Source organism: Trachurus trachurus (assembly GCF_905171665.1).
Source record: "Trachurus trachurus genome assembly, chromosome: 16".
Lineage (NCBI taxonomy): Eukaryota > Metazoa > Chordata > Actinopteri > Carangiformes > Carangidae > Trachurus > Trachurus trachurus.
In genome coordinates this window covers 32790583-32815622 of record NC_139902.1, presented here as the reverse complement: position 1 = coordinate 32815622, position 25040 = coordinate 32790583, and the positions used below count along the sequence as shown (strand labels likewise).

General features: G+C 41.4%; 1 protein-coding gene across 1 annotated transcript in view; it reads left to right on the top strand.

Moving 5' to 3' along the window:
• Positions 1-2932: 2932 nt before the first annotated feature.
• Positions 2933-25040, top strand: part of col6a4a (collagen, type VI, alpha 4a) — a gene marked incomplete at both ends in the record, with an annotated part of 38208 nt that continues 16100 nt past the window's right edge. The window contains 22 exons of the mRNA XM_083990381.1: positions 2933-3008; positions 4712-5320; positions 5817-6404; positions 6971-7540; positions 7649-8269; positions 8408-8968; positions 9243-9800; positions 10231-10809; positions 11201-11779; positions 11879-12234; positions 13214-13292; positions 13767-13912; positions 15691-15783; positions 17655-17708; positions 17819-17890; positions 17987-18013; positions 18990-19034; positions 20076-20129; positions 20953-21015; positions 22490-22555; positions 22697-22750; positions 23832-23867. Of these exons, the coding sequence (XP_083846507.1) occupies positions 2933-3008; positions 4712-5320; positions 5817-6404; positions 6971-7540; positions 7649-8269; positions 8408-8968; positions 9243-9800; positions 10231-10809; positions 11201-11779; positions 11879-12234; positions 13214-13292; positions 13767-13912; positions 15691-15783; positions 17655-17708; positions 17819-17890; positions 17987-18013; positions 18990-19034; positions 20076-20129; positions 20953-21015; positions 22490-22555; positions 22697-22750; positions 23832-23867 (5886 nt within the window). The remainder of the gene's footprint in view (positions 3009-4711; positions 5321-5816; positions 6405-6970; positions 7541-7648; positions 8270-8407; positions 8969-9242; positions 9801-10230; positions 10810-11200; positions 11780-11878; positions 12235-13213; positions 13293-13766; positions 13913-15690; positions 15784-17654; positions 17709-17818; positions 17891-17986; positions 18014-18989; positions 19035-20075; positions 20130-20952; positions 21016-22489; positions 22556-22696; positions 22751-23831; positions 23868-25040) is intronic.

Here is a 25040-nt window from a genome sequence, read left to right as displayed (position 1 = left end):
ACATATTTGACCCTTGTCTTTATTTTATGTAGGCTACTGTAAAGTTTTCATACTTTTTTGTTGTTGTTTTCACTGAGAAAACTAACCGTTGATCCCCTGTTTGTCCTGTACATGCAACAGTAGCGAAAGTGAAGTTGAATTTGACCTTGGCTCAAAAACAACACAACCCCAAGGTTTTCAAAATAAAACACAAACCCTGAGATTTCAAGTAAACGAAAGAAAGAAAGAAGTGAAACAGAGCCCCGGTTGCAGCAGAGCGTGGACCGAGACGACCAGTGTTTTGTTTTAAAATTAAAATGCTAAAACACAACCACGTGTCGGCTTTCAGAATTTACTGTTTGGTTCACGGTGCTTTTGCTGTAAAACACAACAAACAACAAAGTAGTTGAGTTTAACGCTGCGATGGCTCCACAGTCTCATAGTGATATAATGAAAAGAGCAAGGAATTAAATCGTTGGCTCGTCGTCAGTGTTAAACATGTGAGATAAGAGAATCTACAGAGAGTTCATAAAACAACATTTCAAACATTTTCTCAGAGACGACGGCGTCTGTTTCCCACGGTCACTTCAGGGTCACAGAGAAAACGTCTCCTCTCAAGACGTTGACTCAATAATTCAACATTAAGTACAACTGTGCCAAAACGCGCGTTGAAATGCCCTTTTGGGAGCCAAAACATGTGCTAAACTGCCCTCTAGGAGCCAAAACGCGTGCTTTTGTGCCCTCTATAGGAGCCAAAAAGTGCACTAAAGTGTCCTCTAGGAGCCAAAAAGTGCCCTAAGTGCCCTCTAGGAGCCAAAACACGTGCTTTTGTGCCCTCTAGTACCCAAAACGTGTGCTAAAGTGCCCTCTAGGAGCCAAAACATGTGCTAAAGTGCCCTCTAGGAGCCAAAACACGTGCTTTTGTGTCCTATAGGACCCAAAACGTGTGCTGAAGTGTCCTCTAGGAGCCAAAACGTGTGCTAAAGTGTTCTCTAGGAGCTAAAACATGTGCTAAAGTGCCCTCTAGGAGCCAAAACACGTGCTTTTGTGTCCTATAGGACCCAAAACGTGTGCTTTTGTGCCCTCTAAGAGCCAAAATGTGTGCTAAAGTGCCCTCTAGGAGCTAAAATGTGTGCTAAAGTGCCCTCTAGGAGCTAAAATGTGTGCTAAAGTGTCCTCTTGGAGGCCACAACGTGTGCTTAAGTGACCTCTAGGAGCCAAAATATTACGCCACTGCAGTGGGTTGTGCAGTCGCCCCATATACAGAGCCTATAGTCTTTGCTGCAGTGGCTCCCGGTTCGATTCCTACCAATTAAAGGCCTAAGAGCCCCCCAAAAAATACTAAAGTCCTTGTCCAAGCATCTGGATCCAATCAGAACCTGCTCGTCTGTCACTGATGTGATGGAGTGATTAATGTTCTGTGCGGGAACCCCAACCCGGATCGGATCGGATTGGCCCGACGTGATTTACTCTGTGTGATCCCACTGCAGCCGTTGTGGTCTTTAAATTAGATTTTTAAATGAGGTAATTACCACTGACGGTGCAGAAGACGCCCAGTTTATGCCCCCACTGCTCAGCCCGCCGGTGTCACAAGAGTTAAATAGGCTACATAACTGTCGGCCTGCGAAATCACTGGGCGTTTGTGATCCACACTGCAAAAATGCAAAATCTTACCAAGAATATTTGTCTTATTTCTAATCAAAATGTCATTTCTAGTCAAAACAAATCTAATTATACTTAAAATAAGAATCATCACATTAAAAAGTAGCTTGTTTTTAGACACGTTTCACTTCTTTCAAGCAGATTTTCACTTGAAATAAGTAGTTTTCCTTTCTTATTCCAAGCACAAAAACTTGCTTTCACTGGCAGATTTTTCTACTTATTTCAATTGAAAATTAGTTTGAAACAAGTGAAAATTATCTGAAAACAAGTTAATTTTTAGGTGATGAGTCTTATTTTAAGTGGAAAGAGATTAGTTTAGACTAGAAATGAGACATTTTGACAAGAAATAAGACAAATATTCTTGGATTCTTCTTCTTAGTTTTTGAGTTTCAACCACTTCAACTTGTTTAACAACAGAATAGGAAACACGCAACATAGTTTGTGCCTTAAAATGAACTGACCTGAGGTTATTACGTTTTCACGATGAAGTTTCATCACTCTAGCTCAAATTAAAGATTCTTATTTCATCATTAATGAGTTAAATATGTCAATATCACTAACCTCATCTGAAATCAGCTCTCTGCAAGTTTTTGTATCGTTGCCACTTAGCTAAATTTAGCGTTGGCGTCAGTTTACTTAGCAGCAGACAGACTTGTGATCATTCCTTCACTCGCTAACATCTGTATCCAGAGGTGGAAACAAACACCAAGGTAAATATAAACTGTTTAGAGAGACATGAACATCCATGTTTGTCTGCACCTCTGGACACAGCTGTTGCTGAGACTGATGGAATAATCTCATGTTTCTTCTTGACTGGTGAGTGTAAACAGCTACTGATGCTAACGTTAGCTTTGTCCTGTCTGTGTCCTTTGGTTAAGACTTTATAGAAAGATTTAAAGTTGAATTCCTCTTATTTTACATTGTAATTAAACAATTTTCGCCTCATTGAAATGGTCTGAGTTCTTAAACCACAGCTGAATGTTGTGTTTGTGAGCGATGCTAATACTAGTTTGGTATTTTGGCTCGCACATTAAAGAGTTGTGTACATTCCTCTTTTAATGTTGCACCAAGATGGTCGCCTGCTCTTTTGATCAGAGGTGTTCTTGGGGGGAAAGTTGAGTTCAGTGATGCAGAGTCAGGGTGGGGTGGGGGTGGGGGGGCTGTGTGGGGGCGTGTCTATGACTGAGTCCTTCCAGATGTCAAACGGATCGGTTCTCAGCGTTTTATGGTCGTCTTTGTCTTTGTGCCGCAGGAAGAGAGAGAGAAACCCGAGAGCCACCACTGAGCCAGCATGGAGGGGGGGCGGGGTCTTCTCCTCGGCCTCATCATGGCAGTGTGTTTCTACGGCAACACCGCTCAGAAGACAGGTGGGTGCGATTATGCAGCAATGACTTAACTTCCTGCATACCAGCACATAAAGGATCATGGCATACGTGCCCCTCCGCCTCAGCCTCAGCCTTACATCACAGCCACAACATCTGTAAAACCAATTGGGTATTTAGTGTATACTAAGAAATGCATGTAGGCGCACACACACACAGTGCATACATGTGTGTGTGGTATGTCCTGCAGCTCAAGTTTATTGTGAACACGTACAGAGCACTTTTACTAACCTTGCACAGGAATGTGTTTTTCTGCCGAGCACATGGATATGATGCATTTACTGATTCACAAATGATTCACAAGATTGTTTAGTTTTAATGGGTTTGATCAGCAGAGTCTGTACAGAAAAAAATAAACAATCCTTCATAGTTTTCTTATGATTTCCATATTTAAACAAAAGCCCATAAAACCTAATTACGCCCTGGAGATTTGTCTTCAAAGGTAAGGGAATACATTGACTTACCAAAGACACTTTGAGCATCAAGCACTCGCCAATTAATATTAAACATGACCACAACATAATGAAATGAAAGTGCTTTTTAATACAGACTTTCATCTTCCTGTGTCCAATGATCTTGACATTACATCATCATAGTCTCAGTTTTCTCCAACAACACAAAGTTTCCTGTTTGGATCTGATTAACCTGAGCTATGTTTGTGGTCTTGTGCCAGTTTGACTCTACTCCAACAGGGAACTCTGTAGATTTTAATATCTTGAAAGTAATAAGGCTGAGGACACATCTTAAGAAAACTATGAAGGTAAATAAATATGGACACAAAGAGGCTGTGATGGGTGTAAGGTTTGTCCAAGATGAGGTGATGATAGCTTATGTGTGAGCAGAAGAGGAGATGTCAAAGGAAAAGGTAGGGTTGGACCAGCACTCTGTCCATCTTCTGCTTCTTCCATCACCACTTTATGAAGAAAATGAGCACCAGCTGTGAGCAACTCCACTTTCTGTTTCCATTTTCCGCACGCTTCTGCTTCCAACAGTCCACCTGAAGGTAAGTGCTTTCAGTGCGGATCCCTGCTCCTGTCCAGGAACCATCCACAACCTGAGAACCAGCTGCTCTTGTTGTTTTTCCTCTGGCTTGCCCATGTGAGCTGCCTCCACCTCCTGTATCTGTAGATCATCACGCTCACACCTTTTCCCCCTTTGGCTGGCACTCTTTCTCAGAGCCCAGAGCTGCTTGAGTAGTTAGAGCTTTCGGTAACACTTGGGTATTCATAAGATTGACATAACACTGTCATAACCATGACATAACAGCTGTCATAAACATCAATGAATACTTATGACAGCTGTCATTCGGTAAGTTATGTCACTTTTAATGCAAAGTTGACATTGTTTGAGATGTTTCTGTTCTGACAACTTGACATAAAGACAATTTAAACTGTCATAGCAGACCTAATTGCCAAATTTTAAAAATGATGTCAAGTTCTCATAACAAGGACATCTAAAACAATGTCAACTTTGCATCAAAAGTAACATAACTTACTGAATGACACTTAACGACAGCTGTCATAAGTATTCATAGATGTTTATGACAGCTGTTATGTTGTGGTTATGACAGTTTTATGTCAATCTTATGAACACCTACTCAAGTAAAGTGTTACCAAGCTTTCCTTGTGGCGCCCTGTGGCGTCTTATCTCCAAGACCTCTCCATGACCTGACCACCTTCCCCTCTCAGTCTGCACACAAGAAGCCGTGGCTGACATCGTCTTCATGGTTGACGGGTCGTGGAGCATCGGCACCAAGAACTTCGAGCAGATCCGTCAGTTTCTGTACACCCTGGTCAACGGCTTCGACGTCGGACCTGAACATGTCCGCATCGGCCTGGTCCAGTACAGCACCACTCCACGCACCGAGTTCCTGCTCAACACCTATCAGAACAAGGCGGACATACTCGAGTACATCAGCACGTTACCTTACATGGGTGGAGGCACCCACACGGGACTGGGCCTGGACTTCATGCTGAAGGAGCACTTTGTGGCGGCAGCCGGAAGCCGAGCTGCTCAGAACGTGCCCCAGATCGCCGTGGTGATCACTGACGGCAAATCGCAAGACAACGTGGAGTCCCACGCCCAGGATCTGAAGAGGAGGGGAATCGTTTTGTATGCGATCGGTATCAAGGAAGCGGACGAAGACCAGCTGAAAGAGATAGCCAACGAGCCGCACAGCCAGCACGTCTACAGCGTGTCTGATTTCGCAGCTCTGCAAGGAATTTCTCAGAGCATCATCCAGACACTGTGCACGACTGTAGAGGAAGCCAAACGACAACTCCTGCAGTTGTCCCAAGGTAATATTTGTCCTACCACCACAGCTGGTGGTGACGATCTGACCTCAGTATCATTTACATTCAATGGCAGAGCAAAGTATTTTTGTTTTTCTGGGAAATTTCAACATTCAAAGCAATTCACTGACACTCACTTTGACCAGGGCCAGTAGCATTTTTTGAGCCTCTGAACATCAATCTGTTCCCAGATTAATTGAAATAGACATATTAACAGCTTTTATCGTGTTTTTACTCTTCATGACTTTGGGGGAGGGGGGGGTTCTGAGGTGTTTCTGCCTATTTAGAGAACTGCTGTGTTCTTCAGTTAAGTTCATATCTGGTTGTTTTTAAAGCAGGCAGTGGATTTGATGCCTTAACTGAAAGACTAACAACAGTTTTCAAGTCTTTCCATAGCCCAACAACACAGACTTACATGCTATATTGTACACAAATATACTTACACAGACACGTTCCTCTTCTCGTTGCTTTGAATTCTGACTTTCCTTTCCCTCCTGTCCAGAATGTGCCAAAGCCACTGTGGCCGACATCGTCTTCCTGGTCGATGGCTCCTCCAGCATCGGCACAGCAAACTTCGAAGCGGGCAAGAACTTTCTCCGCAGTGTCGTCTCAGGCCTCGACATCGGTGCTGACAAAGTTCGGGTCGGCTTGGCGCAATACAGTAATGATCCTTACCAGGAGTTCCTGCTGAAGGACCACATGGACAAGCAGGCTGTGCTGAACGAGATAGACACATTTCCCTACCGAACAGGGGGCACAGAAACAGGCAAAGCCATCAACTTCCTCGTGGACACGTACTTCACAGCGCAGGCCGGCAGCCGAGCCAACCAACGAGTGCCTCAGATCGCTGTGATCATCACTGACGGCGACTCCACAGATGATGTGGATGCGCCCGCCCAGCGCCTGAAGCAGCACGGAGTCATTGTGTTTGCCATCGGAGTGGGAAGCGCAAACCAGAAGGAGCTCCAGTCCATTGCCAGCCGACCTTCAGAGCGCTTCATGTTCACCATCAACAGCTACCAAGCTCTGTTGGCCTTGACAGAGGGTCTGCTGAAAACTGTGTGTGTCTCCATGGACGATCAGAGACAAGGTAAGGCAAAGGATGGTGTTTATCATGCAATAAAATATAAGAATAGATGATAACAGCCCAAACATCTGTTTGTAAAAAACCTTGATTCTACTTGTTGCTGTACTTCAGTCCTTAAACCTGCAGCAGAGACAATCACAGAAATCCAATCGATCCTTTTACCTGAGGACAAATCCTTTTCCATGTGATATTTTAAAAACACTGGCTTGTAGACATAACACATTCTGTTTTGTAAGAAGTAACCTAACACAGCTACATAACATCAACAGACAGAGGTTGTTTGAGACATGGGGACAAACAGTGGTGAACTCACGATTGTTTACTTATTCAATAGGTTTTATCTGGCAAAGTGCTGGTTCTTTTTAATCTGTTCAACCTGAATCGTGGTTCTTTGCTATGTAGAAACTATATCTGGATTACCTGTAGTTGTTTAATCCTGATTTAAGAATTATGAATCAATTTCAGTACAGGAAACAAGTTTGATCATTTCTAATGCTTTCTTTTTCTGGGCAGGTTCATCTGACATAATAATACAAGTGATATCAGTTGTTTTGGTTTGTTTGTTTCAGCTCTGGCAGAAAGGTTTGCAGACATTTTCATTCTGGTGGACAGTGGCATAAGTCAAGGAGAGTTCCAGCAGGTCAGAACCATCCTGGTCCGACTGGTCAACCAACTGAACATCGGAGCGAATGCCTACCGTCTTGGCTTGGCTCAGTATGGTCAAGATATGAAGGTGGAATTTCTGCTCAATGCTTTTCAAACCAAAGATGAGACCTTGGCTGGTGTTCGACGTTTCCGCCAGCGCCGGCTGCAAGTCAACGAACAGCGTAACCTGGGCAGTGCCTTGGGGTACGCCAGCACTCATTTTTTCACCAGTGCCGCAGGAAGCCGGGCAGAGCAAGGCTACCGACAGTACTTGGTTGTTTTAGGTGGAAAAAATTCAGACGATTCTGTGGATATGCAGGCGCGTCAGATCAAATCAGAGGGAGTTACTGTGGTGGGAATGGGCGTCAGTTCACAGGTGACTGAAATGCGTGTCGTAGCCTCAGCACCATACGCATACTATTCTATCAGCAATGCCGTACCTACACTGAAGACCATCTTTGAAACACAGGATCTGGATTCAACTCTTACAGGGGGTGAGACGCTTTTATTACTATTTTAATATAATTACAATATTATCAAATATTATCAAACATTAATTACTTGAAGAATTGCTGATTTTATCATCGATATTCCTTTCACAGATTGCAAAGCAGCCAAATTTGCAGATATTGTTTTCATTGTTGATGAGTCAGGGAGCATTGGAACCCCCAACTTCCAGTTGATACGTACTTTCCTGCATTCAATCGTCAGCGGTTTGGAAATCGCCGCAAACAGAGTCCGAGTTGGAATCGTGATGTACAACGACAGGCCCACAGCACAGGTCTACCTCGACAGCTTCAATGACAAGAAAGAGCTGCTGAATTTCATTAAAATCCTGCCTTACCATGGAGGAGGTACAAGCACTGGAGCTGCCCTGACATTCGCCCGAGAGAATGTTTTTACCAAGCTAAGAGGGAGCAGGAAAGATAAGGGCATCCAGCAGGTGGCGGTGGTGATCACAGACGGTGAATCCCAGGACTCCGTGGCCCAACCGGCAGCTGAACTCCGTCGGGCTGGTGTTACAGTTTACTCCCTAGGAGTCAAAGATGCAAATAAGGCCCAGCTGCTGGAGATGGCATCTCATCCCCCCAATAAACACATGTTCATTGTGGACAGTTTTGTGAAGCTGAAGTCTGTGGAGCAGAGTCTGCAGAAAGTTGTTTGCTCTGACATCTTGCGCCAAGCCATCTCAGTCAATACAAGAAGAACTGGCATCAAAGAAGGTATGAACCAGTGTTTATCCAGTTGTTGACTTGAATACACACAAATATAAACAAGCTTCACAAAATGTGTGGTAACAAGTATTTTAAGCAGAGTGGATTGGTAAGAGAATTCATAATATTTTTGTATTTCCTTTCCAGGCTGTGTTCAAACAGATGAAGCAGATATTTTCTTCCTTATTGATCATTCTGGAAGTATTTACCCCGCGGACTTCGAAGACATGAAGAAGTTTATTGTTGAGTTTCTTCACACATTCCGTATCGGGCCAGATCATGTCCGGGTGGGGCTGGCAAAATACGCAGATAACCCAGAACTGGAATTCGATCTGACGACCTACACTGATGCCAAGAGCCTGGAGAAAGCTGTGCTGGCAATCAGACAAGTGGGAGGTGGGACGGAGACAGGAAAAGCACTGGAGTTCATGAGCCCACAGTTTGACAGAGCAATGGCCTCTCGCGGGCACAAAGTCACAGAGTACCTGATCGTCATCACTGATGGGAAATCCTCTGATGAGGTCATTGCTCCTGCAAAGATGCTGAGGTCGCAGGGTGTCACCGTCTACGCCATCGGGGTGAAACAGGCAGATGTCGTTGAGCTGCAAGAGATTGCCGGCGATGCCAAAAGGACTTTCTTTGTGCATAATTTCGATGCCCTGAAGCCCATCAAGGACGACATCATCACAGATATCTGTACTACAGACGGTAAGGACAAACATAGTGGACTAGACTTCAACATGCATGCCTGCTGTATTGTATATATGGCAGTTATAGCAACCTACAGTGGCACAAAGCAGGTGTTAGAAAATTAGGAATTTTATGCAACAATGTCTTTTGTTGGATGTGAATTGTTAACTTGTTTTGCGCTCAACTGCTAACTAAAAGGATTCTGTATATAAATACATGTTGTTTTCAGTTGTGTCTTTGAAAATAGCAGAAAGAACTGTCTACTGACATGTCTATGCTAATGTGTCTACAGCTTGCAAAGACATACCAGGAGACCTTGTCTTTTTGATTGACAGCTCTGGGAGCATCACCCACACAGACTATACCAAAATGAAAGACTTTATGAAATCTGTAATCAAGAAGTCCGCCGTCGGGCAGAACGAGGTGCATGTTGGTGTCATGCAGTTCAGCACTGTCCAGAAACTGGAGTTCCCCCTCAGCCAGTACTACAACAGAGACGAAATGTCTACAGCCATCGATAGCATGCAGCAGATAGGTGGGGGCACACACACAGGTGAAGCCATCTCAGTTGTGACCCAGTATTTTGATGCAACCAGAGGAGGTCGTCCCAACCTGAAGCAGAGGCTGGTAGTGATAACAGATGGAGAGGCCCAGGATGAGGTCCGAGGTCCGGCTGCGGATCTCAGAGCTAAAGGAGTGTTGGTCTACGCCATCGGAGTTGTGGATGCCAACACCACCCAGCTGCTGGAGATCAGTGGGTCACCGGACAGGATGTACGCAGAGAGGGACTTCGATGCCCTGAAGGACTTGGAGGGCCAGCTGACCTTGGAGCTCTGTGAACCAGACAGAGGTGAGAGCTGGGAGCTGGGACAATCCCAGAATCACAATATACTTTAAAAACAGTTCAGTGATGCAGTGAGTCAGAGTTTGTAAACGAGAAACAGAACAGAAATCTATAACTTTTATTTTATGATACAAAAAACTATTGAAGGACGACATTGCAAACCTTAAGTGGCACTGACCTCTGTTTGACTACAATCCACAGTAGTAGTAATACTGGTGAATGCTAAAATATAATCTGGTGAGAAGTTTTGGTTTGCAATTATGTCAACAAACCCCGTCTGTTGGATAGATTGGTTGACAGCTTGCTAGTTAACAAGACTGATCATGTCAATCAGAGCTGGAAAGTTGGTACGTTAATAATAATTTTAAAAAAGTAAAAAGTTCTGTTATTTTACATTGTACCACATTTACACTTTGTCCCTTTTATTTCCAACCAGAATGTAAGAAGATAGAAAAGGCTGATATCGTTTTCCTGGTGGACGGCTCCACAAGCATCACCCTAGAGAAGTTCAGAAGCATGAAGAAGTTTATGGAGGCCATGGTGAACCAAACCACAGTTGGAAAAGACCTGACTAGATTTGGAGTCATCATGTACTCCACGGAGGCCAACTCCATCTTTACTTTGAAACAGTACACCACCAAACGAGATGTTCTTCAGGCAATAGCAGCTCTGAAGTCGCCGTACGGAGACACATACACTGGAAAGGCCTTGTCATACTCCTTGCCGTACTTTGATGCTGCCAACGGTGGACGGGCAGACCTGCAGGTGCCTCAGATCCTCATGGTGATCACTGATGGTGAGGCCACTGACCCCAACAATCTGGAAGTACCGTCACTGGCGCTACTAAACAAAGGCATCAACGTCTTCAGTATCGGAGTGGAAGGAGCGGACAGAACCGAGCTTGAGACCATGGCCGCTGGTGAATCTTCCAGGGTTTTCTTCGTGGACAATTTTGACGCCCTGGAGACTCTCCACAAAAATATTTCTCATGTTCTCTGCAATTCCACCAAGCCAGGTAAGAGGAAGCATCAGAGGACACAGAAGTTCCACATCTTCAACGCTGAGATGCATCCTAAAGCAAACCCATATTTCCTTACTTAGTCCTCACTGGAAGACTTAGATGCACTGTTCTAGTTAGTGTTGGTGATTTTTGACAGAATATTCTAATAACAGAAAAGGAAAAGCCAAATATGACATTATCTGAGATAGTAAAATGGTTTGGATTAGGGTTCAGTTTGTAGTAAGGTTGGTAACCTTAGCATTTCAGTGATATTGTCAAATATACAAGTTGCCTACATGTCCCTCCTTTGACAGTATCTGCAAACATTTGAGGCAACGATATCAGGCAACAACATAGACTCTTCAATTTATCATCTACTCAACCTTCCTCTCTTTCTCCTTTGCAGTTTGTGAGAAACAGAAGGCCGACTTGGTCTTCCTGCTCGATCAGTCAGGCAGCATTGCCCAAGACGACTACAAAGTCATGAAGAAGTTCACATCAGATCTAGTGAAGGGCTTCAAAGTCAGTGAAAGTTTGGTGCGTGTCGGAGTGGCTCAGTTCAGCGACACCTTTCAGCCAGAGTTTTACCTCAACGACATGTATACCGAGCAGGCCGTGAGCAAGCGCATCTTAGATCTGCAGCAGCGCGGCGGAGGAACCACCATCGGAGCGGCTCTGGATAACATCAAGGAATATTTCACAGCGGCACGGGGCAGCCGGAAATCTGAGGGGATCTCCCAGAATCTGGTGTTGATCACAGACGGCGAATCGCAAGATGAGGTAGAAGACGCTGCCGATCGTATCAGGGCTCTTGGGATCGAGGTGTTTGTGATCGGCATTGGAGACATCCACGACCTGCAGCTCCTGCAGATCACCGGCACCCCGGAGAGGCTGTTCACCGTGCAGAACTTTGGTAGCTTGGAAAAGATCAGGCAAAAGGTGCTGGACACCATCTGCAAATCCAAACCCGTCGACGAACAAAGCAGTGAGTTCAACATTGTGTCTCCAGCTCTCTGTCTGTCTCCCTGTGTCTCCAACATATTCCTCTGTGTCTCTGACATGTTTGTGTTTCCCTTTGCTGCAGGCTGCACCATCAACATCGCCATTGGATTCGATATTTCTGCGAGAACCGGAGCTGCTGGCGAGACGTTGATCAGCGGTCACTCCAAGCTCCAGACCTTCCTGCCAGAGATCGCCCACTACGTCTCGTCAGTACCCGGACTGTGCTGCGTCGGCAACGCCACCATCCAGACCGACATCGGCTACCGGCTGGTGGGCCGAGAGGGACGGACCCTTTACGACTTCAGCTTTGAGGACTACAGCGAGGAGGTGGTGAGGAAGGTCATGACCTCGAGTTTGACGGAGCCCACGTATTTCAACTCGGCACTGCTGAAGTCCTTCGAGGAAAAGTTCAGAGTTCAGTCCAATGCAGGAGTGAAGGTGAGTCTGAGACGCACAACACAAAGTCTGACATGTACACACTACAATCCCAGTCCAAAACTCTGTCCTGGTACAGTGATGCTTTTCTGTTAGTACAGTTTTTAGTCTGAGCTGCAGGGAAGTTGTGTGTTTGTTGTCCAACCCTGATGCTCACATCACTTTGGTTCCCTTCACTAAAAGACAGTAGTTTTTTTTTTTTTTAAACTGGTTAAGTCAGCTACAGTTTTCTTAACAAATCTGGACTGGGTTGTTTTATATCATGAGAACACATCTTGTGTTAATCACAGATCTGATTGTAGTCATCTTACCAAAAACCCATTTGACAAACCCAGACATTTTAGGACCAGAGAACAGGAAATATTCAAATGTGGAGGTTTCAGGACTCGTTTCTGCAGAATTCTCTTTGTGGTGTTCTGGCGAATTACAGCTGCTTGTTAAATGTGGACAATTACACTTGATTTGACCCAGTAAACTTCTTCACTGCTGGTAAATTCTGCTGAAGTGAAGACATGTCATTGTACAAAGGAGCTGCAGCTCAGCCAGGTGTTTAACTATCTGAAGAGTTGGTTTTTCCTTCAAATAAATAGACGTGAAAATGAGACACGATGTTTTCTGACTTGGAAGATCAGTGAAGGAACATTACTCTTAATTGATTCCTTAATACTTTCCACCGGTCGTTTAAAAAAAACCTCTGGATCTCATTGAAGTTGAACTTGATGCCAAACCACAAATGTGTTGTTGATGTAGAACCAAACAAACCATAACAAGTTCTGGAAAGTTGGTCAGTAGGGGAAGACGACACCAAGTTAACCAGAACAGCTTTGTTCTTTACTCTGGTATAAACAACGCAGAATAAAAAAAACCTTAGGACTAGATACTCTAACCTACACTTCTTTATGTATCAAGGATGGAGTTTCATCCATCCATAGACTGGTGTGAAGGCATGGAGTCTAACATGTCTAATGACCCGGTCCATCAGGTGCTGGTGATCTTCTCAGACGGACTCGATGAAGACGTGATGACCCTGGAGCATCAGTCAGAGCTGCTGAGGAAGTCTGGTAGGAACAATACAATACAATACAATGCAACTTTATTTATCAGCTTTGCAGCTACTATTATACATTATTCATTATTCACATTCATTAATAAGTTAAAAGTCAAGCTGCAGAACAGAAACAGCATACATGATCATATTATCCTATAAATGAATTCATAGTTAAATAAGTCATTTCTCCGACTACCCATTAATTAAGTTATTCTACAGTGTTACAGTTAGTTTTAGGGTTAGGATAACTTAAGTCTGAGAAATGGGAGGTTGGACTAATGGACGCAAAAATAAAGAAATGTATGGTCGGAGAAATAGGAAGTCGGAGAAATAGGTAGTCGGACAGCCGTCATGCGCCCAATGAGTAGGTAGTTAAATCAACATCAACACAAACATCAGGTACACACTCACAAAGACGATACTCTTACATACAATACAGTGACGATACTTCTGCAGGTTCCTCTCATGTTGTGTGTTCTGCCCTCAGGCGTCAGCGCTCTGCTGGTGGTGGCTCTGGAGGGAGTGCGCGACACGGCTCAGCTGCAGATGGTGGAGTTTGGGCGAGGGTTCGGATACAAACTCCCTCTGAGCGTCGGCATGTCGAGCGTGGGCAGCACCATCCTCAAACAGATCGTGAGTCACACACAGTCACTGTCAGCTGCCTCCTTATCTGATACTGAAGAAACCAAAGCTTGTTTCTGTTGATTTCACCCTAACATGTTGAGTCTGCTGGAGACTCGCTCTAGTGGTCGGGAGAGGAACTGCAGCTGCTGAAGCTTCATGTTTCAGGCTGGAAGTTGATTGTTTGTATCGACTGTTTTCTTTTTTTCTTCCAACAAAAACAAGATCCTGCAGCTTTTTCATTCTGGACGGAGCCGGAGTCACAGTTTCCCCCTGCCTCCAGTCTTTGTGCTGAGCTAAGCTAAGCTAAGCTACGCTACGTTAAGCTAAGCTAATTAACCCTGCTAAGACATGACAACCTTCACTCGTCTCTCAGGCCTTGTTCACACTGCCACTCCAAATCCAGATCGTATTTAGTTTGATTTTTTTGACAGTCTGAACACCCAAAAACCACAAGAGATCCGGTTCAAACCGCGTCATGAGGAGGTTTCATCGGATTCGTAGAGATCTGATTCAGTGCGAACGGTGTTGTTGCTCAGAGGATTTGGAAGCATCTTTTGTGTTACTTACAGCGTGATACAAGATGGACATAATTCATAATTCTGGATAAAACGTAATTCCAGAGAGACAAACGGCTCGTTCCACCGTCATTCCAGGGGTGACTGCAGCCAGGAAGGCGGCTCAGCTCAGCAGTTGCCTCAGTTTCTGTCGCTTTCCTGCAATTAGCAGTTTATTTACGCCACAGCGCCACATAACGACTTTGGATGCAAATAGATACCAACTGTCTTCGTAACAAAAAGACACACCAAAAAACATCAAAATACCTCCATCTGTAATGTCCCTCTTGTATTGAAGCCCCGAAATGCGAAATTGTCCCGAAAAAAATTAAATAAGTCTATGTTTCAAGCTTGTTCTGTAGCGGAAGCTTCTCGAAGCTCCTATTCCCGGTTCATCAAATTTGGACGAACTGGGAAGAGGAGCTTCCGCTACAAACAAGCTTGAAAAATAGACTTATTTAATTTTTTTCGGGACAATTTCGCATTTCGGGGCATAGGGAATACAGAGCAGGTCTGAGTGGTTGTGCTGGTCTGAGATGTTTGGTGTCCACCAGGCTCCTCAGTGATGGAGTGAAGGTTTTCCTGTCCGGACAGGAACTGGAACCCTGAGGGAGCTACTGCTGCTGCCGAGTCCGACTGCAGAAAATATGCAGATTATTCAGCACGTTGGAGAAACGGCCACTGGCAAAGAGGAAATAAACAAAGTGGAGCCGAGTGAAGAGCAGAGTGTTTACAGAGAGGAGACACAAGAAGATTATCCAGATTAGTGTTGGACAGAAAGGAAGGACAATGTTGGAGGAGACGCTGGAGCTGGAGCTGCTCGGGTTAATGTCTTCTGTCTCTCTGCAGGACACCTAATGTCTTCTGTAACGTCCTCTGTCTCTCTGCAGGACACCTAACGTCTTCTGTAACGTCCTCTGTCTCTCTGCAGGACACCTAACGTCTTCTGTAACGTCCTCTGTCTCTCTGCAGGACACCTAACGTCTTCTGTAACATCCTCTGTCTCGTCTCTATGCAGGACACCTAACGTCTTCTGTAACGTCCTCTGTCTCTCTGCAGGACACCTAACATCCTCTGTCTCTCTGCAGGACACCTAACATCCTCTGTCTCTCTGCAGGACACCTAACGTCCTCTGTCTCGTCTCTCTGCAGGACACCTAACGTCTTCTGTAACGTCCTCTGTCTCGTCTTCTGTAACGTCCTCTGTAACGTCCTCTGTCTCGTCTCTCTGCAGGACACCGTCTCGGACAGGGAATGCTGCAACGTCATGTGCAAGTGCTCGGGACACGAGGGCGTGCGAGGCTCCCGGGGCCCCCCGGGGACAAAGGTGACGGACGTTTACAAACCTTCAGACTCTTTAAACACGAACACGTCAGGAATGTTTGGGAAAACCGAGTCGGAGCGCCGACTTTTCAAAATAAAACACGCGGAGACGTTTTGACCTGAAGGATCGAAGGTTAATGATGTTTATCTCCAGACTGATGGAGACCAGACCAGAGAGGGTTAACAAGTACAAGTACAAGAACTGTCATGTAGAAATACTTCACTGCAACACACAGGATCCTTCAAAATAAAAGTACAAAAGTAGGTAACCCTTTAATTTACAGGCCGTTAATTACGTGATAATGCCAAGAAATAACAAGTAATTGTGTCATAATGTCTAGAAACAGCCCAGAAATAACGGTCAAATATTCTGGCCTTTCCAAAAAACTTCAAAGCATGAAAAGCATCTTTGCCTTTATGAAAAACAAGACATTACTGTGAAACTGATCGTTATTTCTTGACATTATCACATATTTAGAGGCCTGTAAATTAAAGGGTTTCCCAAAAATACTTTAATCAGTAGTATAAACTGTTGATATCGCAGTAAAAGTACTTCCTGTGCCAAATAAAAGTGTCCAATTATTTAATCAATAATTAAATCAGTGAAGTGTCTCCAGTGATTTTACATGAGTATCACAATAAAAGCACTTCCTGTAGGAAAAGTCTTTACTGAAGCATCTGTTTCACAGTAAAAGTACTTCCTGTCACAAATAAAAGTATAGTTATTTAATCAGCAATTTATCAGTAATGAGTCTCCTTTGATTTTACATGAGTTTCACAATAAAAGCACTTCCTGCAGCCGCGTCAGTCTCAGGTTGTGATATGGTGGTATGTGTGTGTGTTAACTTTAACGTTCACACTTTAATTTTAATCAGCAGTGATTTAATTAGAAGTGAATTCATCAGCAGTTTTATTAAACACGATGTTTTACATTTCACAATTAAAAACAGAAATCATTCAAATAGATTGTTTTTAATTGTTTTACATTCTAACGTGTGCAGGATTTGTTGGCACAGGTTAATGATAACAATTTATTTTATAATCCGATAATTAATCTGCACATAGAAAATTGTTATTAATTAAACATATAAAAGGGAGGAAGAACTCTTTAAATCAATAAAATGCCTTTATTTATCCAGCATTGTCACAATGACATGTTAAAAATAACTCTGATGTCAAATGAAAGCTTGATGCTGCGTCAGATTTCCTGCATAGTCCAGTCATTTTATGAAAAAAGGTTGAACAAATTGCAGGACAGAACAGAAGCAAACTCAACTGGTTTTGTATCCTCAACATGTCCTGAGTGAGGGAAAAAAAAGACCCGAAGAATCCCATTAGGGGAAAGTTTAGAAAAAGACCCAAATATAGCCCATTTATACGCCTATTAATTATGTTTCTCACATGAATAGGGTAAAATTTTTAATCTTTAGATATCTCCATGAAAATTACTGAGTTGATTACTTACATTAAGACAAGCAAAAAATGTATTATAAGTTTTTTGAAATTCTTTGTTAACATGAGCAAATTTGCATAAATTTGCATAAATTGCACCATTTTGACGGCACATGTATATAAAGGTGCTGTGGTGGTACCAGCTTGAAAATTGGAATGAGTTGACTCCATCGGTCACTCAACAAGAAACCACTTTAAATTTCAAGATGACTGCAATTTTTCAAGACAGCCACTACTGGATTACTGGACTCTCTCTCTCCACAGAGCACCTCTAGTTGATAAATAGTTTGAACATTTATTAATTAAACATAGTGTAAATCTAACCTTTGTATTTTGTAACATTGATGATGTCAGAAGTCAACTTTTTATAATTAGTTTGAACTTTATAGTGAACTGTAACTGTGTGTGTGTGTGTGTGAGCAGGGTGTCTCTGGACAGAAGGGTTACCCCGGGTTCCCTGGAGAAGAGGGTGTGGCCGTAAGTCATTCACTCATTCATTCATTCATTCATTCATTCATTCACTCACTCGGCGTGTGGTTACCGTGGTGACGTCTCACCTTCTCTCTCTCTCTGTCTCCTGGCTGCAGGGCGAGCGAGGCCCTCCCGGACCCAGCGGGCCTCAGGGAGCGCAGGGATGCGCTGGTATCCGAGGACCCAAGGTACAGTATACAGGGAACAGGAAGTCCTGAAGACAGAAGCAGCTGTGGTCGGCTGCCAGATGTTGACTCTGTGTTTGTGTTTGTGTCCGTCCACAGGGCTTCAGAGGCCTGCGAGGAAACAGGGTGAGTGAGAGGGGAAACCTCAAATAATAACTCATATTAAACAGCCACGTGTTTCTGTTAGAGGTGCAAAGGTGTGGAATAACCGCACTGCAAAAATTCAAAATCTTACCAAGAATATTTGTCTTATTTTTAGTCAAAATGTCATTTCTAGTCAAATCGAATTATACTTAAAATAAGATTCATCACATTTAAAAAAGTAGCTTGTTTTTAGACACGTTTTACTTTTTTCAAGCAAATTTTCCACTTAAAATAAGAAAAATCTGCCAGTGAAAGCAAGTTTTTTGTGCTTGTAATAAGAATGAAAAACTTGCTCCACTATCAGATTTTTCTACTTATTTTAAGTGGAAAATTTGCTTGAAAAAAGTGAAAATGATCTAAAAACAAGTACATTTTTAGGTTATGAGTCTTATTTTAAGTGGAAAGAGATTAGTTTTGACTAGAAATGAGACATTTTGACAAGAAATAAGACAAATATTCTTGGATATTCGATTTCCTCTTTCAAAAATACTTTTAAAACCAAGGTACTAAAAGAATATACAAATTTGTTGTGAAAGCTAAATGCTTGTTTGATCTGAATTCTTATGGTATAACTCAGACCATGTAGTTTAAAAGTTGCCTTGTTGAATTTGTTTTGTTTTTTCTCTCTCTTCATCTCTTTTCTCATTCGTTTTGGTAAAAAAAAAGGGTAAAAGGCATAATAAGCACGAGCTTCAGCCTACACCTTTTCCATTAGCACTCCTCATCATTGTATTTTGTATTTGTGTGTATTGAGTGAATTCCATCTGTTGAGAAGGGGGAGATAAAATGATAATCGAATAAACTAAACTGAACTAAACTGAGAGAGACAGAGATAGAGAGTGAATCAGGCAGCAGGAATGTTGGGATGTTAGCGGCAGACGAGACGGGAGCGGAGCGTGGATGTTTGGATGTTTGGATGTTTGGATAAACACTGTCTCCTCCTCCTCCTCCTCCGCAGGGCGAGGACGGCGAGGACGGGCTGGACGGAGTCAACGGAGAACAGGTAACAACTGCTGCAGCTGCACAGCATCATCATCATCATCATCATCATCATCATCATCATCATCATCATCAGATGTAGAGACAGAGGTTTGCACATCTGCATCAAAACATGATTCACTTCAATGTTATGATGATTATTATTATTATGACGAACTGGGACAGAAACCGCAGAGTGTTTCTCATGAGCGTGTTAAAAAAACAGAAGAAATAAAAAACATAAGTCTAAAAAATAAAAAATAAAAAATGGGAAACTGAAGAGTGTCACAGATCAGATCGCTGTCTGTTGGAGGAAAACCAGAGGAAACAACAGAATGAAGTCCAAGAATCAACATGTTACACACACTGCAAAAACTCAAAATCTTTACAAGAATATTTGTCTCATTTCTAGTCAAAACTAACCTCTTTCCACTTAAATTAAGACTCATCGCCTAAATATTTACTTGTTTTTAGATCATTTCACTTGTTTCAAACTAATTTTCACTTGAAATAAGTAGAAAAATCTGCCTCGTGCTTGTAATAAGAAAAAAAACTTGCTCCACTATCAGATTTTTCTACTTATTTCAAGTGAAAATCTGCTTGAAAGAAGTAAAAAGTGTCTAAAAACAAGCTGCTTTTTAATGCGATGAGTCTTATTTTTAGTAGAATGAGATTTGTTTTGACTAGAAATAAGACAAATATTCTTGGAAAGATTTTTGAGTTTTTCAACAAATCAACAAAACCCTTCACAGTAAAACAAAGACAGAGTTTTACATTTCAATTAATCAGCTGCAGCGTTGCATCGTTTGTTATAATATTCATGTTGGTTTGTGATAATGAACTGCTTTTAGTTCCTGAAACACAGAAGATTCAACAACAACATCAACAGCAGCAACGATAACTAATCCAGACGAGGATAAGATCAGACCACGATGATGATGATGATGATGATGATGATGATGATGATGAAGAGGATGATGAAGATGATGATGAAGACGCAGCAGGAAATGAGTGGGTGTGTTCAGGAAACAGCAGTTTGATCTGTTTCTGTTTCCTCTGTTCACAGGGAGAGACGGGGAAGGACGGAGGACGAGGAGAGAGAGGACACCCAGGAAACCCTGTACTGTTCTATTATTATTATTATTATTATTATTATTATTATTATTATTATTATTATTATTATTATCTAAAAATATTATTCCAGTATCTGTCCAGCCACCATTTGACTTTCACATTCACACTTTCATTTCAATCAGCAGTTTAATCAAACATGTTGTTTCACATCCCACAGGTGAAAACAGAAATCATTAAAATAGATTATTATAATTATTATAATTATTATTATTATTATTATTATTATTATTATTATTATTATTATTATTATTATTATTATTATTATTATTATTATTATTAATTGTTTTACATGCTACTCTGTGCAGGATTTGTTTGTGTATATGAGCTCAGGTTAATTAGCATAATTAATTATACCAATTTAATTTATGATCCAATAATTAATCTGCGTGTAGACAACTGTTATTATGTTTAAAACTATAATCTTGGTTTTTAGTTACATAGTCATTTTTATAATTTGTTGCATTTTATTGTGAAATTTTACTTTTTTAATTAATTTAATCAACTTTAAATGAGTGCGTAGTTCTTAATTGAATGTCTCTGTTCTGAGTTAATTCAGACACTTCGACATCAAACACTTTTTCGTTTTCTGTCACTTTATTGATTTATTATTGATTATTATAAATGAATCATTATGTCATCGTCACCACTGCAGAACTAATTATTATTGATAGATGAACACAAAGCGGTGAGAGCAGCAGAGACGAAGCAGACGAAGCCGTTCAGAACAGAAGGAATTCCCCCTCGGCGGTGACACGGTGACCTTTGACCTCTGGCTGGTTGACTGACAGGTTTTCTCTGTGGTTCCTCAGGGCATCCCGGGGATCCGTGGGGAGGCGGGGTTCAAAGGACAGCGAGGACTCAGAGGAGATCCGGTAAGTACAGTACACTGAGATAGAGGATGGTTATGAATGAATGAATGAATTTTTTTTTTTTCGCGTCATGCCACCACTGTGGCCCGTCCCATATGGGATTACAAGACACATGTTGGTGTTACCTGCCACACAGGTGTGACACATAAATAAACAGTTTAAGATTACTTTCAGTACTCAACTATATATCGCTCTTTGTCTCGTTGCCCAAGCCTTTTCAAGAAATAAAGAAAATGCAAATATATTCAACTGAAAAAGATGTTTTAGCTTCTCAGCATCGTCCAACCACACAAATTCATTATCGGGGCGGGATGAAGGCTGTCTTTCAAACTGCCTCTGCACCAATAGGGTAGCGCTACGACCAATCAGAGCATAGAGCAGGATGACGTTGGTAGATTAAATTTTTCCCATATCCCGTCGGCAAAACACCAAATACATTCTTCTTCAAATTAATGACTTCAGTGCAGTTTCTTGCTCAACTTTGAAAGAAAATGACAAGTTTAATTCTTTCAAAGCTGATGCCAACGCTGATTCCTTTGCCAAAGCCATCTTGTCTTGTCGCGTTTTTCACCGTCGCCAAGTATGTCGTCATGGCGTTAAGCCCGCCCAACGACTCTCTAAACAGATAGAGCGCTGTGATTGGTGAACGCAAACGGTGTTCCAGACTCAAAAAGTTCCTATGGCTCGTTTCTAGACCCACCTACAGAGCAAATATATTTGCTGCTGCTAGGGTGCAGCTAGATTTCTAGGCTATCATTATTCTGAAAAATGCATTTCATTCTCCACCTCTTGGATGTCACATAAATTACAAATTCTATGGTCTTCTGCTGTGCCAATGTATCTGCCTGTCTCAATATGAAGACCAAGAATACCTGTAATCTAGAATCTAGAATCTAGAATCTGCAATGTGAATGTTAAATTTAAAATCTCAGATTAAATCCAGTGTAATTTTTCGTTTTATGGTCTGAAAGACAAAACCCAGGGTTTAAAAAACTGAAAATCTAAATCCAGATGATAGACTGGGCCTGGTTCTGGTTCTGGTCCTGGTTCTGGTTCTGGTTCTGGTCCTGGTTCTGGTTCTGGTGACTTTCAGATCTCACAGCTGCTTATTGATTATTGATCGGAACAGGAAGGAAGAGTTTTCCCGTCAAAGTAAAATCCCTCAGTACCAAAGAGTACAAAGAGTTTGAAAATCCCCCAAAAGGAACTTCCTGTCACTTTTCCCTCCAAACAGTTGGGGTAAAAAAACACATCTGTGATTTAAACCTGAAGTCGACTGATTATTGATGATTGATTATATTCAGTTTTAAAAGGGGAAGTGTTTTTTTTTAAGGCTTTAAGGAAAAACTCACTGGTTTCACTGGATTCATAAAGTTTGACAAGTTTGTGTTTTAACGGATTGTTCTGATGATATGTTTGAATTGACTTCTTCTACTTATTGATCAGTTATTGATTATCTCCGTGTCGTTGACCACAGGGTGAATCGGGCGCTGACAACAGGATCCCAGGAACCAGAGGAGAACCTGGCAACGCCGGATTACCGGTAACAACATACACATTGATTGATTGATTGATTGATTGATTGATTGATTGATTGATTGATTGATTGATTGATTGATTGATTGATTGATTGATTGATTGATTGATTGATTGATTGATTGATTGATTGATCTCCGACCTGCAGGGTTCACCTGGACTGGACGGACGCGGAGGTGAGAGCGGAATCCTGGGAAACCCGGTGAGAAGTTTTCCTCCTTCGTCTGGTTTCATTTTTCATTTCAGCTCCGGCCTGAGCTGAGCTGAGCTGCAGTGCATGATGGGACTTATCATAAGACTTTATAACAATAAGCATAACACATTATAGAGCATTATAACTCTATTATAATACTTGACCTTATAAGCCATTAGAAAGTGCTCTATGATGTGTTATACTTATTGTTATAAAGCCTTATGATAATTTATGAGTGTTTATAATGATAGTTATACATGTTTATAAGCCAATTATAGCACATTATAACTATATTTATAATGCATTATCGATGTGGGCATTGTCAGTGAGTTACTAACAACTATAACGTATTATAATACCTGACCTTATAAGTCATGATAAAATGCTTTATAGTGTGTTACGATTATTGTTATAAAGCATTATGATCATTGAGTGTTTATAACTATAGTTATACAGTGTTATAACTGCATTATAACTCATTATAAGTATGGTTATAAAGTGTTACCCAATGGGTTTATTGATCGTTCATCACTGATGTCAGACTGAAGCTCCTGTTGCATGATGGGAAATGTAGGAGCCAGTGCTTCCTGAGTTAAACTCACATCAGATCAGGATCAGATTCTCACCTGTCGACCAGACGTTATTATTGATTATCTTTATTTACCTTTACCTCATTAAGATCTGTAAACAATAAAACAAAATGTGAAACATGATTTATTTCTAAAATAAGTTTGAGTTTGTTGATTAGATTGGAAATATGTTTCTTAAATGAGAGCGTTTCATCCATCCATATCAACAGTACTTATAGGAGGACGCCTTTTCAATCAATGCACTATCAGATGTAAAAAGTATTTCATGAAAAGAGCTTTTACGTTGACACACAACACTCAGGATGTCTGACACACACACACACACACACGTCTTCAGGATGTTCTGGTCGCTGTCGCCTCGTGTTCTCACATCTGTCACATCTGGAGCTCAGCCTGAAGCTGCAGGACAAACTTCATCTATCTTCACTATCTCTGCTCCTCTCAGTGTGATAGTGTTTTAATAACGTCGTATTAACGCTGTGTTTCTCTGTTGTGTTCAGGGTCCAGACGGACGCAGAGGTCCACTGGGTGAAAAGGTAAAAAAAACAAACAAACGACACTCTGAGCTGCTGTCACTGTTACACCTGTAGTTCCAGCAGGATCGAAGACAAAACACGTCCACTTCCACCTTTAAAGTCCATGACATTTATTCAGACAAGAAACACAGCAACACAGTGGTTGGTGGTAACGAACATCAGACTCAGCTCCTGCCTCTATACATGAAATAAAATACAATAAATGCTCCTAAATTAACTTAAACTAAACCTGAACAGTTAACGGTTTACATCTACAGCTGGTTATTAGCTGTAATATTGATTAATAAAACAATAAATGTAATGTGCAATAGGTAAAATGACAGTATATTGTGTGTTTTCTGTTTTCTCTTTTGTGTCTTTTATTGTTTTTATGACTTCTTTGCACCGTAGAAGATGCACGTCAATTTTGTTGTTGTGGAAATGACAATGAAGTAGGCCCTCTATCTATCTACATGTATCTATCTATCTATCTATCTATCTATCTATCTATCTATCTATCTATCTATCTATCTATCTATCTATCTATCTATCTATCTATCTATCTATCTATCTATCTATCTATCTATCTATCTATCTATCTATCTATCTATCTATCTATCTATCTATCTATCTATCCCTCTCTGTCTTCTATCTATCTATCTATCTATCTATCTATCTATCTATCTATCTATCTATCTATCTATCTATCTATCTATCTATCTATCTATCTATCTATCTATCTATCTATCTATCTATCTATCCCTCTCTGTCTTCTATCTATCTATCTATCTATCTATCTATCTATCTATCTATCTATCTATCTATCTATCTATCTATCTATCTATCTATCTATCTATCTATCTATCTATCTATCTATCTATCTATTTATCTATCTATCTATCTATCTATCTATCTATCTATCTGTCTGTCTTCTTTCTATCTTTCTATCTATCTTTCTATCTATCTATCTATCTATCTCTATATATCTATCTATCTCTATATATCTATATCTATATCTATATCTATTTCTAAATAAATTTATTATTATCTATCTATCTATCCCTCTCTGTCTTCTATCTATCTATCTATCTATCTATCTATCTATCTGTCTATCTATCTATCTATCTATCTATCTCTATATATCTATCTATCTCTATATATCTATATCTATATCTATTTCTAAATAAATTTATT